Raw genomic sequence first — 16,006 nt, 5'->3', positions numbered from 1 at the left:
TGCGTATGGTTGTGCTGTCAGTGAGCAAATAAGATAATGCAGCCAGTGGGTCAACTTACGAGCCACCTATTGAAAAAAAAAGCCCTCCTAATTAAATATACAAAATGACGTCTAACCAAAAAAATGTTCAGTCGATCATAAAACGCTTGAAAAGTTTTCATTTCAAAAACTTTTACAATCATAACACAAGTATGTATCTGTGTTCAGTTTGTTATGTGATATAATAAGTATTTTACGCATGTTAACAACACGTAATCTTATTCCATACCTTGAAAGAGTTTTCATACGATAGAGATAGCATTTAATCTACATGACGGAAAATAACCCGTGACCGCCCACACCAAAATATTTCGTAACAATTATACATATTAACAACGATGTAGGCCACGTGCCACACTAAACCTAATCAGCTTCAAACAAAGGTCATGCGAGATCTACAAGCATGTGCGGCCCATGTCATTTAGTATGACCATGCAGAAGGGCACGAATTGCCTCACACTGATGCAACCAAGTCAAATTGAATCCGTCATTAGACAAACATCAATATAATAGCCGTGTGATGTATTAACAGCGTACAAAAACACACATGAACCGTGTAATTATTCGTGCCGTGAGCTATTTATGCCATTGAATCGTCTGATAATTTGGAGAGATTAGATAGGCAATTATGAGAAGCCATGAAGTGAGATATTACTTGCGAGCCAAAACTCGCAAGGCTCCTCGGTCCTAATTCGATGCTCATGCTAGTGGTTGGAAATTGCGACATAGAATCACGCGTTTGTGAATTATTAGCTATACAGCCATAACTATAAATCATTCAGACAGTCGATCGACATTATTGTGTTGAAATACTGAAATACAGTATTCGAATATAGTATTCCTTAGGTATAATATTAGACGTTTTATTTAGTGTCTCATGGAAAACCCCCATGGTCACTTTCCTTTTTAAACCATAAGTATTCATTTACTTACCATATCTTATTAATTATTTTCTTTGCTGATCTTTGCTGGTAAATAATGACATATCACCTCGTTAGTGGTGAGGTAAGACGCACGCAAATTACGTGATTTATTTATTTGCATGATGTAAACGGAAGCTCTTTCGAAATTGATATACATTAAAATTGTTAAGCCTTCATATCTAAACAAAAAGTGTACGTAGGAAGACGTTACCAATTTAGGTAACGGTTGTTATTATTATTTAATTTGTATATTGCTCGTATAAAACAATGTTACAGTGATATCTCAACTCTAAACGCATTTTTAATGCAATAATAGCTCGTCAGCAGAAATTAGTTCCGGACAGATAAGACAGATCGGAGACTGATCACGTATACTTGTAGCTTCTTTTAAATTATATGGAACAACGTCATATATATATTTACTAAATTGCGGTTTGTACGTAAATACACACGTTACAAATAAATCATAAAATATGATGAAGTTCCATAAAGATCCATAAAGTTAAATATGTAGTTTCGATTTGCGTTTTCGTGAGTAACAACCGTGCCGAATGGGTAACAGGCGGTGAGAGGGTTCTGAATTATTGACAAAGCAAAACTCGCTTGCGGTGCGCCGTGGTCTCTCGATAAAATTCCGAGTCAACGACAATTAATAAGGAAGGAGGAATAATAACGAGGAACATTTTAACTATGATATATAATACATATTAGCCAAGTAGGCAGGTATAACCCCTTAGTTGCCTGATAATAAATAATATTTGATAACACAATTTCAAGAGATAACGCAAACTATGACCAAAGGCGGAAACATTTTTATTATTTAAATTATTAAGCAACAAACAACCGTCAAAGTTGCTGGCAATACGTTCGGTGACAAAAAACGTTATTAAACAACTGTACCGCTATTCGGAACCTAATAATAATATTGAGAGTGGCAACACTGTTGTCGGTCGTATTGTCCTTTTCTAGCATATACGTCCCTCTCTCTCCCACACTCCCACCACAGCAGTTTGCTTTTTGGCGGTTGTCGCAAAAACAAATTTCCAACTCATTGGCTTGCTGTTTTTCCATCTGGAAGGTCGTGAAGCTAAACTGCTGGTGAGTTTTTGAATTTGTACCCCAGTTTAGCTGACTATATTGAAAAACAGTTTCTAACGGCTTTTGCCGTTCGAAATAAATATTTAAATTTAGTGTCCGTTAAACTATCTAGCAAATAAAAACGATCCGGAATAGTAATGTGTAAGTTTTCAAAGGCTGCCTGCGCGCACCGTGGCTATGCTAATGAAAATACTAAAACACATAATGTTAGAAAACACATCGAGCTGGTAAAGCGTGCACTTGTCACCATTAGAATTTAATTAATATTATACCTACATTAAGTATCTCTTCTGAGTCTTATTACTTATTACTTTAAATCTTTGTGTGTCTATAATAACGGTTGAAATTAGGTATAACACTTAAATGGTGATGTGTGGAGGCATACCCTTCAGTTTTCAAGTGATTTGTGTTTTCGAATACGAAAGGATCGGATAGTTTAATACGTGTTACGTAGAACCTACGTATTAAGGTAGAAGCTTATAGACGTGTAGGGTTTATCTGTCCAAGTATCTATCAGCAACTTGTCGGTTTATCCCGTTCCGGATTAAATATAATATTCCAAAATAATTTTTTTGGTAATATACTTGCTGATAAATAACGTGTACCCGCTTAGGAGTCGACGAAGCCCCGCTTCGCGGAGCTTCTATTTCCGCTCTGAGGGACACAAGGTAACGAACAAACCTACATCGCAAGCATTGCATTTATTTTTGTGGAAAGTGAGTACTTCGGCAGTACGTAAACTTAAGTCTGACTAGATAACGAGAGAGATTAGCATGGCTCTGCGCAAGAATGACATGGAAATCCTTAAGTATTTCACTCCTTATCTACCAATTTATATCTCTCCAACTAGATCTTTGATTAAAAAAAAAAAAAAAAAAGATGGTTAAAATGTAGGTAGATAGGTATCTCTTTAAAAAAATAACAGGTACTAACAGCTTAAAAGAACTCTTGAATGTAGTTGCTATATGTGCTTGTATTATTTTGGATTTGAATAACTTGATTATTCATTCTATATGTAACTATAGGTACATACAAGACGGTCAATCTTTAAGCCTACCTACCTACCTACATAAATAGTACCTACACTTGTAAACGTTTTAAATAAAATCGGAAGCCTGTGACTTGAAAGGGCATTAACGATATGGGAATGTTTAGATTGATTCATTGACGAAGACGCATGGTTTGCTTCATAATTTCAAATTATATTCGCTAACTGTAGAGTTAAAGTTTAGTTATGGCAAATCTCGTCACCGTGAATGACACTTTCTAAAAGTGCCTATTAAAGTAAATCCTTTCCCCTTGTCGAGCGAAGAACTCGCAACTAAGGGAATATTACCCATAAACTTCATTTGAATGATATTCTTAAGCTATGTCTGTTATGGTTCCACCTGCGTAAGGTGTGCCTAAGAGAATCTTTTATTCAGGCACAAACTAACGTCAAGTTATTTGTGATGAAACCAATATGTTGTGTACCTATTTAAGCCTGCGCAAGGCTGCCATGTTTCCACCTGCGTAAGGTGTGCCAAAGAATCTTTGATTCATTCACAAACTGATATCAAGTTATTGATGATGATATTACAACCTATATAAGCCTGCGCAAGGCATGTCAGAAATTAAATGATATGGTCATAACACAGGCGAGCGAGTAGGCCACAATCATAAAAATATAACAAAGATGAATATGTAAATACATCCTTTTGGACAAAGGACAAGTGAAAAGGGTTCTAACAAAATAATGTTCTGGGTAAAAATCAGTCGAAATAGGCTTCGTTATTCGAGGTTTCATTTTAGTTTACCAATCTATTTTAAGGGTCCCGGACACCCTATTGGCTAAACCCAAAATTGGACTAATTAACATCTCTAAAATTATAATATAATAGGTATAAAATAACCTAAGATTCCAGGCCTATCTCGACTCATTTTTATTTTAAAGATGAAAAAATCTTTGCACCCTAATATAAAATTGTGGTCTGGAGACGCTAAGCCTCATAACGTGGGTGGCATGGATAATACTAAGAGATTTAGTCACCTAAATTCGACCATAAGCCCAGGCAGAATATTGATATTTAGAATAAGGTGTGGTCAATCCTCCAAGGTCCAGATAATCTGTGGACTCTAATTAAATCAGGCTCACTTAAGCTCACGACACAACATAGCTTACGGTTCAATTCTGAAATAAGCTATGTTTAATATCACTTATGGTGTGAAAATAAAATTACAAGAGCACAAACAGCCTGCTCAAGGTGTACAAAGGGTTCCGTTTAGCGGCCCTATGAATATCTAAAAACCTTTGAAGTCTATGCCTGCTATGACAGACTCGAAATTAATATAAATTATATTTGCCTCGAGAGCACTAGTCTTTCAGTTAACATTTTTACGAGTACCTACCTATGTAGGTACACGACATAACCAAGGTTACCTATTTAATTATTATATCCCTGACCCCTGACTGGCATGGTATAGGAAAATTGTCATGTGCTGCACAAGCATGTTGGAAATAAAAATATACAAAACTGACCAAACTGGGCGTTTATGAATGCTTTATTTTACACCCTTATGTCTGCCTTGTGAACCTTGAGGATTCGAATCACCTTGATCGTAAGTGCTCCTATGCACAGATTAAGTTTATTTTAAACTACCCATGCACTAATCTCAAGGGCACGTGCTTCTATGCACGGACCAAATATTGTTATCACTTAATTCACTTATCATTATTCGTCATAGTTTGATACTATACGTTTAACAAATGTACCCACCGTGGAATGTAATGTACCCAGTCATAAGGTTTTTAATAAACAGTGACTTAATGGTTTGCACGAACGATTCTAGTATAACTTCTGGGCGGTCACGTCTAGGGCATGACCCTCTAGTTCTCAATTTATACAAAATTATAGCATTGCGATACTGTTTGCTTTGCACAATGTGAAACAGCAGCAAGCCTTGCGAAAAGGCGAAGCTATTTTGAAAGGCGAGTACTTTTCAAAAATACATTGTAATATATATAAATATGTTTTTATCGTGGAACAAGTACACCCAAACAAATGCAGTCATTTATTATAATATGTTGGCAAAACTCTGCAAAAGAGTTATATAGTCTGTCTGTACAGTGTAACTTGAAGGCATCAATGCACATGAATCTCTTGAAACATGGTGGATCATTAATTTACACCCCGTCTGTGTCTTGCTCCTATTACCAAATCCACAAGTTAAGGACCTCAACCTATATATAGGTACCCTTCTTGCTCGAGACCTGTAAAAAATGTGCACAATAATTTCATGCAGTCAAGTGTCGGAAAACTAGGTCCACACACTTAGCGATATCGTGAATATATATCCAAGAACTCTGTATATTGCCTCTCAGGAGGCGGGATGTTATTAGACTAACCTATAGTAGGTAGTAGGCCAGAGATATAGTATACAAAAGTACACTGGCCCAAATTAAGTAATATTATATTTCAGAATATAAAATAATTTACAATCTTGCTATTATTGGAATATAAACAAGTAACAATTATCCTTAGTTCATAAGGAGGATAAGTATACCTAAATATATAATAGATTCGACAAAGTGTTGATTCTAGCATTGGATAAAATAGCTCCCTCTTAAAGGGCCTCTGCGCTGTTGGCTTTGGGGCCACAGGCGCCCGGCAAATGGTAATAGGGAACCCCCTGGTTTCCCACAGCAAATAATGTAAAATCACGAAATAAGCACATAAATTTGTATTTCGGTTAAAAGCACCTATGCGATGAGCTAGGGTTTCGAATTAAGTATCTGATTCCTTATAATTTACACACTGAATAGAGAAAACTGAATATTCAGAATTAAGCAATGTCTATGAATAGTTTACAGAAAATTAGCCACTTTAGCGGTCAGAACCAATAAAGGCTTATGTCTACCAGTAGGCACCAGATAAAGTAAACCACTAAGAAACTACTCTTACTACATATATACAAATTTTTGAGTAAAATTAAGGTTATGATAGCTAAACATGAATTTAATTAGAATGACTCTGCAAATATTATTGATAAAGTTCTGTAGCAATTCTACACAAAAACACCACAAAGCGTCATAACTAGTGCCACAGCGCAGTGAACACATGAGTGTTGTGGCTTAAGCTCTCATAGTAACCTTCACACTTTTAAGCAAGGTTTATTTATGTACACTGACTTACGTTCTCGTTAGTAAAGCGTTTAAAAGGGTTAAATGCATTTTATAGCTATAACTATAACCTATAACCAAGTATATGGCTTACAGTCATTAAATAAATTTAGTGATTCCCTATGACATTTCAATAAGTACCTAATTTTATTAACTCTGTTTGTGGTGATAGTGATATATAACGAATAATTAAAATATTCGTCTACTTAATCCCGAGGGATTCTGGAAATAAGAAATGTCCTGTCCTTGTTATATTCCTGCAACTGCTTACTTTACTATTATAGATAATTATTATCAAATTTGATAATAATTGCGACTTATAAATAAAAACTACTCTAGTACTTTATTATTTTTATCTTTTCATACTTGAATTACATTACTCCTTATAACAGATGTGTATGCTCCTTGAAGAGTAGACTGACTTATCACATCTTCTTTTACCTAGTTTTCACATACATTTAAGTAATTAAGTATAGCACCCTTGTGGTGACTCACTTATTCTTTTTGAACATTTATAAGTACATTAAGTACGTATATAAAATGTTAAGTTAGTATCATAATATAATGGAATATCAAATTGTATGCTTTACTAAATACCTCTCTCCTCACAGGTGTTAAAATAAAGGGTGTACTGCATAATTAATTAAACACTCATAATATAATAATATTACATATACATAGTTAATAAGTACATGTATAATCACATTGGCTTGGCGTCTTCCCACCACCAGGCGATAACAAACACGTCTCAATATTATTATTAGGTTCCGAATAGCGGTACAGTTGTTTAATGACAGCGTTTTACACAAAAATAAAACGCTAATTAAATAACTTACCCTATTCGGAACCTAAAGTTTTAATCCTGCCTGGTGTAAATATGTATAATTTTGAGACAATGAGTTGGAAATTTGTTTTTGCGACAACCGCCAAAAAGCAAACTGCTGTGGTGGGAGTGTGGGAGAGAGAGGGACGTATATGCTAGAAAAGGACAATACGACCGACAACAGTGTTGCCACTCTCAATATTATTATTAGGTTCCGAATAGGGTAAGTTATTTAATTAGCGTTTTATTTTTGTGTAAAACGCTGTCATGAAAGCATTGATTTTCCTAATTGACTAAATACTTAGTTGACACTATTTTAAAAGGAAGAAGCATTCTTAAAGCACTCCTATTAGAAAGCAGTAGAAATATTGTGCGTATGGAGATAAAGAGCAATAACGTAACGAATAAATAAATAAAGCCATGGCATTTCAAGGCGCAATAATATAGATAAGCGCTTATTCATAATTAGTACTTTAAATCTTGACGTGACATGAACGTATTAAGTAAAAAAATATTTTTGCCTTGTTTGACGATTGGAATTTTCTCTTCTTTCGCAATTCTGCTCCAGTTACAACGAAGTGCATATTCAGGTTTTTGGACTTGTAATTTTGCCGTCCTTCGATATCATTACACATATACACATCATTTATACTCAAACTTGACTTACCACGATATAATTCAGCTCAATTACTACCTTCTTGACGTTTTGAATTGCTCATATCTTCATTGGTGGATTATTACATCATACCCGTGATTGGGGTGCAAGTTATTGCAGCATTTTGGCTAATAATATGTTATTTTTAAATCATCCTTCTTTGGTAAAAGCACTACAAACAAAGATTTACTTCAGACTGTCGTAATACAATTTAAGTACCTACTTTTACAACATTTTGCAGTCGGTAGGGTACTCGTACGGGTACGAAGAATTTGATTACTCCGAGCTTCATACTCAATTCGAACTTAATCTAAAACAAAAGAACTATTTTATTATGAGGTCGATTTGAATTAATAAACCAATAACTAATATTTACTTTTAGAATTCCGATTTTCTTCATGCACCCATGACGGGTGTTCGTGGGCGTTATTTGTATCATTTGCCAAGTTCATCGACTCATGCGAACCTTATTCAGTGCAACTTTGAAATGCATCAACACAATGAACTCTTTTATACCTTACCGCGGCCGTTCAGGGCAACATGAAAAAGTAGGTAGGGGACCTAAATGTAATTATGAGGTTGTATGCAATCTCTTGTAAATTCTCAACGTCCACGACATTCCCTATTCCGTAAACCCTCCTCCTCCTCTATCGTTTAGGTCCCTTGCTCCTCCTAAGGTAATTTCGGTAAACTCGTGGTAAGCTTGCTAGTCGCTGTAACCAATTTCGCAATTAAATTGCAATGCCCTCTTCATTTGTTTTGTTCTCAGATAGCCGACTCATCCGCAAGACACCAGCGTCGTACGCTGATGGAGTGTACATGATGGCTGGCGCCGACAGGCCCGGCGCCCGGACGCTCTCCAAGATCTTCATGCGGGGGCAGGATGGCCTACCGTCAATGGCCAACCGAACTGCCTTACTTGCATTTTTTGGTAAGTGTCTCTGGCATTGAGAGTCCTCTTGCTTGAATATTTTTTTATATAGCTTACAGTTCAAGCCCCATGAATGGAATCTACAGTACGTAAAGAATGGCACACAATAAGGTGTTGCATCCAACATGTATTTGTATTGATGCCGACGCTAATATAATTGTGACTGTTGGCTTGCAATTTTTTTTTCATATGTGGACTCTTAGGTTAGATTTAGACGGCGCGAGAACTCGCACGCGGATTTAGTTACATTGCGGACTGTGGGTTACGTCCAATTCAACCGACTGATCATAACCCGCAATGTAATGAACTAATGAAAATCGCATGCCAGTTCTCGCATCGTCTAAATGAGCCCTTAGCCGCTTTTTAATTGTTCTATAAATAAGTCAAGAATGTCAAGATACATTTTGTCACGAGATAAACATTTCAAATAGGTTTTTAGACAGCATTCAATTCACCGCGGGAGTTTTAATCGGTTGCTGTTCAATTTGGAATTCAACGCCGCAGGTGGCAAACATGTTGCATTGAAACTGAATAAATTAATATATACTCGTATGTATCTAAACATGAATTATATATAATAAGCTTTTTTATCGCAAACTTCGTACCATTTTTGGAACATACCAACCAGCTGTCACGCAATTCGTAAACCAAGACAGGGATCTCAAGCTGAGAAAGCGGGAGGGTATACACCGTGCCGTGAAGCGGTCACGGGGCGTTGGGATCTATCAGTGCTCCTTCACATCTTCTCCAATTAAGTGCTCTAACAGTAAAAATATTTTGTACAGGTCAGGTCGTGACAGGAGAGATCGTGATGGCATCGGAGTCAGGATGCCCCATCGAGCATCACCGTATCCCCGTGGAGAAGTGCGACCACATGTACGACCCTGACTGCGAGGGCGTCAAACATATGCCCTTCTTACGTGCCGCCTACGACAGGAATACGGGGCAGAGCCCTAATAGTCCTAGAGAACAAGTAAGTTTCACTTACAGTAAAATTAAGTAGGTATATTATCACATTGTCAGGGTATTGTCAGGGTACACACAGAGATTCACAATTAGAGGATTTATCTGCCAAATGTGTTGTTAAATATTTTACATAGAGGATGACTTACGCTAGACCAGGCTGAGGCCGGGCCGGACCTTCCGGCGCTTCATGTTCTATGGAAAGCATCACGTGATCACCGAGCAACCGTCGTAGAAAATGACATGTATTGTCTGACGCCTCGTTCCGGTGTCGGCCCGGTCTAGCGTGAGTCATCTTTAGAGCTCATTATGATAAAGAAGCAGTGCAAAATAAACTTCATATTGTTCTTAATTTGACACAAATCCAACTACAAATATACAATTTTCTGCTCTTACCAATACTCGTAGATGTAAAATGAACTTTTAATATACTGTTTGTTTGCAATAAATGAATAAACTCTTATTCTTAAACATTTCTTTACTTAATTAAATATAACATATATGGAGTTATTATCTCCATCATACTGTTATTTACATAAACATGTTAACAAGATGAACTCAAAACTTTCGTGCAGTTAATTTAGTCATCCGGTATGAAGAGTCAATTTTACTGACACTTAATTGTCATTATTATGATGGGTAAAGGACAGGGAAGGGAAAGGTTACAGCTAATAACTTGCATAAAGGAGTCGTCACTCAAGACTACTTTCTGCAGCGACTGAGCCGCGGGGTACATGGACTTTTTTTTGACGAAATCTTTTGCATAAGCCACGCTTTGTTATTGAAATTCATCGATCAACCGCAACCACTCTTTGCTAGAATATAAACTCGGTTCGATTAAGATTATTTTTTAACAAATGAACAATGTTCATCCTTCCAATAAATTGAATTGTCAGTAAAGTCATGTAGGTACTTCGTAACCGTGAGAATTTTGTTTGACAGTTACCGCATAAAGGCGCATGGATCGAAAGTTATGAATACTATGAATAGCTTTTGTTTCCGTGCTAATGCTGATACAGTCATTTCAGGTTCCCATCTAAATAGCTCAAAATTTTATTCAGTGATTTTCTTCGACAGTATATATTTATTAATCATCTATCATAGATTCCTTTTCGCCCAAAAACCTACAGGTTATGGGCCCAGCACACTTCTACTCCTTTAATTATTCATAGCTCTTTAAAGATACAAAATTAAGAATTTTTATAATACGTACGTCGCCATTCTTGGATATCCAGCAGAAACGCACTGACTCATGGAAATACTTTAATTTAAAACACAATGCACATAAAATAATGATAAAACAAAGCCATTGTCATTAAATACAAAGTTTCAAAGGCGATAACGAAGAGACTATTATTTCTGAAAAACTTATTCTGGACAGTAAACCAACGCCGGTTATCTTTAAAAAAAATCACTCCAACACGCCGTAAATTTGTTGAACACTGCGGAGGTGTCGGCAACCAGTCATGACACGGATAATTAGCATTCTGCGGTAATCGCCGTCCATTGTCGGTATCGCATCGCGACGCTCGCGGCTGGCGGCGTAATCTTAGCCAGCCATTTTTTCAGCTTACCGGCAAAATTAATGTGTATGTGCCCTTAAAGTATTTTGTAAATACTGATTTTTTTTCTCACCAAACCACTTGCTTTCAACTAGTTTCCATTATTATATTAATTTTCACGACAAAACCTTTTGTTTCCTGCCTTGTTTCGTTTCACTGCTGAGTTGATTTTTAGTCTTAGTGAGTAAAGAGAAAAATATCTCTTAAATCTCCGTGCTAAAACTCTCAAAGAACTATAAACTTTAAACATATGCGTAGCGAAGAAGCTCTTCGCCCTTCGAGCTGGTTATTAGAGCGTGCCGTAAAGCCATAATCCGTTATCTTCTAAATTAAACGCTGTTAGAATGCACTTAGTTTTTTAAACATTGTAATGTTGCAAATGCACTAAATAACACTTCCCACTTATTACTTTGGCGAGAAATATTTCAAAATACCCTACAGTTATTCTTTTAGAATCAGTATGTACTTAACTAGCTTTTTAAATACAAGTCTCATTCGTACCACCCATAAGGTCGATATAAAACGTTTTGCAGCCATCAGGCAATTAAATCACCTACTAACGATTAGAATGGTGAACTCGTAGGAGTCAAATCATCTTCCCTAGCCATTTGCTCCAACAACAACCAAAATGTTGTAAGTAACAATACCTACTATAAACAGAGCTCGTATTTCAGTATTGAGATACGAGGTTTCTAAGAATAGTAACAGATTTGCTGGTAAGTTCTGGTTGTGAACTGATTTAAAGGCAGCTTTTATAGCTCTTCAATAATGACCAAGTCTAACCCAGATCCGCTCATCTCCTTACACCTGTGGTAATTACAGTTTGCGCAAGATCTAGGCTTGATATAGCAATAAATTGCGAATGATTTATTCATGGCATCTTAACACTCTTTACCTTGTGATGATTACGTGGTGATATTTGTATCTCTTACATGATTTTTTTTATATGTGACGTCCCACGGATAAAGGTACCTTATGGCGGTTGGCACTTACGCTATTATTAACGCCGCTTCAATATTATTGCGGCGCTATTTAAGCGCCAGCCGCCATAGGGTACCTTTTGTCGCGAAACGTCACATATGCTGGCATTTAATTTATACTTATTATCATAATAGTTTTTTTTTTATTAATAGTCTAATTAAATAACTTTTTATTAGGTAACTAGAAAGACCTGCTATAAAGACGGACTGCAAAATGAAATTAAAGTCCGTCATGTCACTGCAGTGGTTCACATTATACAGTCTGTGTTGTCTATGGCGGCAGTCGGCACATATTGTTCATTCATTTTAAATTATCTATCGATTTTACGCACTCAAATATGTATGTATGTACACCAATTATTAGATATCTTTTTTTAAATTATAAACAAGCATTATATTTTCACTAGTTTCACTAATGACACTAGTTTTACTGCGTCCTGTAGTTGATACACGGTCTCTTCCATTTCTCTCTGAACATCTATTATTCAGGTTCTTATTTTATCTTAGCTTTGACTCCTTCGTTAACGAACATTAATAACGTAATATAAATGTGTATTGTTTCAGATAAACCAAATAACGTCGTGGATCGACGGTAGCTTCGTGTACAGCACGAGCGAGGCGTGGGTGAATGCAATGAGGTCATTTCAGGTGCCACCAGCAGCCACGCCTGCATCTTTACGTACTCATACACATACATATAACTGTTTTCATGTATTACTTACTAAAAATCTCATGCTATTGTTAACTCACATTCAGTGGCGTAGCTAGCATGGGTAGCACCCGGTGCGGAAATTGTGGGTGTCACCCCAAAATTCAATCAGAATTGTAAAATATATTTAAAAAGATAAGTAAGATAAGGGATAAGTTCGCCTTTGTACTTCTTGCTAATTGTATGTCATTTTTAATATGTCTTTTTGTACAATAAAGAGTTTACTACTACTACTACTACTACTAAAAAGAGTAATTGTAATTTATGTTAAATAGCTCAAGGTTTACTCCATCTCTTTCATTTTACATGATTTTACGAATTTTTATAGGTGGCACTACTGATGTTCACGGTCGGGTGTCACCCCTAAATGGGTGACACCCGGGGCGGACCGCCCCCGCCCCCCCCCCCCCCCTAGCTACGCCACTGCTCACATTGCCTTTCACACATCTTAATTCTAAAAATGCATATTTATTCTTGGGTCAAAAGTCCCTTTCCCCTTTTTAGGGTTTCGTACCTCAAAAGGAAAAAACGGAACCCTTATAGGATCATTGGTGCGTCAGTCTGTCTATCCGTCTGTCACAGCCTATTTTCTCCGAAACTATTGGGTATAATTTTTTGAAAAAAAAAATAGTTTTATATCTATAGATGACAGGAAAACCTATTAGAAATGTGCAGTCAAGCGTGAGACGGACTTAAAGTACGGAACCCTTGGAATGCGAGTCCGACTCGCGCTTGGCCGGTTTTTTTTTAAATACGACAATCCTTGGTATCAATAGTGCTTTCAGATATTAATATAGTTAAAAATCTTATAATTTAAAATAATTTAGCCGCAAATTGCGTACTGTGCGGAAGGCAAGTAGGAATGCAAATTCAATAGCCTGCTTTAAATTTATCGTTTATGGCAAAAACGTTTTTGCTAAACTGCTTTTTTATTTACAGAATGGAAGCTTAGCCAGCGAGGGAGGAATGCCCTTACGTAATACAAAAAGAGTGCCGCTCTTCAACAATCCAGTTCCACACTACATGCGAATGCTGAGTCCCGAAAGGCTATTTCGTAAGTCCAATATTATTAAAAACCAGTCAACATTTTTGAACATCCAATGTGATAGCAAGAGTTAAGTTGGCCTTTCGCTCAGTTTTACGGTACCATAATCAACAAGAAACTCTTTTATAAACTTAACGTAAGTTAGTTGAGTACAAAAATAACGGAAAATAACGTTCGACGGTTTAACTGCCACAAAGTGGTCGAATAAAAAAATACCCTCAAGACCACGTGCGCAATGAATCTTACAATTTAAGATCACGATATTTTCACTTTTACTACTTAAGTCTAAATTTAAAAGATCTGACAACTTTATGTATTCCAACCCTTTTTATCTAAATTCCAGTACTAGGAGATCCCCGAACAAATCAAAACCCAGCCATGGTAACGTTTGGCATTCTACTCCTGCGCTGGCACAACGTGGTCGCCGCGCGCGTCCACCGCCAGCACCCTGACTGGAGCGACGAGCAGCTCTTCCAGCGGGCCAGGAGAATCGTCATCGCCAGTTTACAGGTAAATAATCACCACGACGACATTTAGGATCTTTCTCCTTTGTTGAAACAACGTGGTCGCCGCACACGTCCACCGCCAGCCCCCCGACTGGAGCGACGAGCAGCTCTTCCAGCGAGCCAGGAGGATCGTCATCGCCAGTTTACAGGTAAATAATCACCATGACGATATTCAGAATCCTGCTCTTTAGTTGGCACAACGAGGTCGCCGCGTGCGTTGCCGTCTAACGCCAGCACCCCGACTGGAGCGACAAGTAGCTCTTCTAGTGGGCCAGGAATTCGTCGGAATTCGAGATCATGTTTTTTTTCTTCTTCTTTGTTTACTCAACGCGGTATTGCCTTATTTTAATTTGAACTTAGACTTAAACGGCTTTACAACGACCAATGTATATATGATAATAAAAAATCTATTGACACTTTCTTATAATGGTGACTGGAAGCAAAAGTATAATTTACGATAACGATTACATTTGAGTAGATATATTTGTCCAACTACAAAGGCAATACTTAAGCTCTATTTATTAGAAACACCCCGTTCTTGCAACGTCAGTAGGTTATAAAGTCATTCATTATTTTTCAGAACATCATCCTTTACGAATACGTGCCAGCGTTCCTCGGAGTCCCAATTCCATCATACAAGGGCTACAGAGCCGAGGTGGCTCCGGGCGTGTCACACGCGTTCGCTACGGCCGCCTTCCGTTTTGGCCACACACTGGTCCCGCCAGCCATTCTTCTTCGTGACAGAAACTGCCGCTACAGCCGAGCTCCAGGAGGCCATGACGCTATCAGATTATGTCAGACTTGGTGGGATGGCAACGTAAGTGAACAAAGCTCTTAAGCCACTTGGTAGTTACCTATACCCCTACAGTTACCTATTCCATGTTGATCACGAGCTGATCCTGCTGCGTGATGGAAACTACCGCAGGAAGCGGACACTGGAAGGGCAGGTCCGGCAGGAGTCTTTTCAAACTGTGTCAGACTTAGTAGAGTATTACAAGCTGATACTGGTATCCGTGTAACGATCCCGCGACATGTTTTCAGGACGTGATGTCGCAAGTTCCAATAGAAGAAGTGCTGATGGGCATGGCGTCGCAGCTGTCGGAGCGTGAAGATGCGCTACTCTGCTCCGATGTTCGGGACAACTTGTTCGGGCCTATGGAGTTCTCGCGACGGGATCTCGGCGCGCTCAACATCATGCGAGGCAGGGACAACGGGCTCCCGGACTACAATACCGCCAGGTACGGTCTTAATGGATCATCATGATATCGCTCAACAGTCTCTTGGACTACATTGACTAGGTAATATTCAGACCAAGGTGTTAAAACAAACAAGGTGCTTTTAATTAAAGAAATATGACATTTGAGTTGTCAACCATATAAGTTTGTCATAGAGCTGTGGGGAATCCTCGGCACGGCAGGTATCTAATTTCGCAACCTAAGCATATCCCGGATAAAATACTTAAATGTGTGTCATTGTAGATCTCCCGCATAGGGCTATACAGCCACGAACGGAAGTGTCGTTACCGGGATGCTGCTTAAAACATCCGACACAGATGAAAAGGCCTATTATTATTAATAAGTACTTCAGAATTAAAAAACTTTTTTTGTTTACAG

At 37.7% G+C, this 16,006-nt stretch overlaps 1 protein-coding gene and 1 long non-coding RNA gene across 2 annotated transcripts in view; one reads left to right on the top strand and one right to left on the bottom strand.

Moving 5' to 3' along the window:
- Nucleotides 1–16,006, bottom strand: part of LOC134670171 (uncharacterized) — a 76,015-nt gene that overhangs the window by 13,081 nt on the left and 46,928 nt on the right. The window lies entirely within an intron of this gene.
- LOC134670169 (dual oxidase) overlaps nt 1–16,006 on the top strand; it is a 60,650-nt gene that overhangs the window by 26,955 nt on the left and 17,689 nt on the right. The window contains exons 4-10 of the mRNA XM_063527862.1: nt 8,467–8,628; nt 9,414–9,601; nt 12,698–12,781; nt 13,782–13,896; nt 14,231–14,397; nt 14,974–15,210; nt 15,435–15,631. Of these exons, the coding sequence (XP_063383932.1) occupies nt 8,467–8,628; nt 9,414–9,601; nt 12,698–12,781; nt 13,782–13,896; nt 14,231–14,397; nt 14,974–15,210; nt 15,435–15,631 (1,150 nt within the window). The remainder of the gene's footprint in view (nt 1–8,466; nt 8,629–9,413; nt 9,602–12,697; nt 12,782–13,781; nt 13,897–14,230; nt 14,398–14,973; nt 15,211–15,434; nt 15,632–16,006) is intronic.

The sequence above is a fragment of the Cydia fagiglandana genome, chromosome 13, assembly GCF_963556715.1.
Source record: "Cydia fagiglandana chromosome 13, ilCydFagi1.1, whole genome shotgun sequence".
In the NCBI taxonomy this organism is placed as follows: domain Eukaryota; kingdom Metazoa; phylum Arthropoda; class Insecta; order Lepidoptera; family Tortricidae; genus Cydia; species Cydia fagiglandana.
This window is presented reverse-complemented; position numbering and strand designations above follow the sequence as displayed.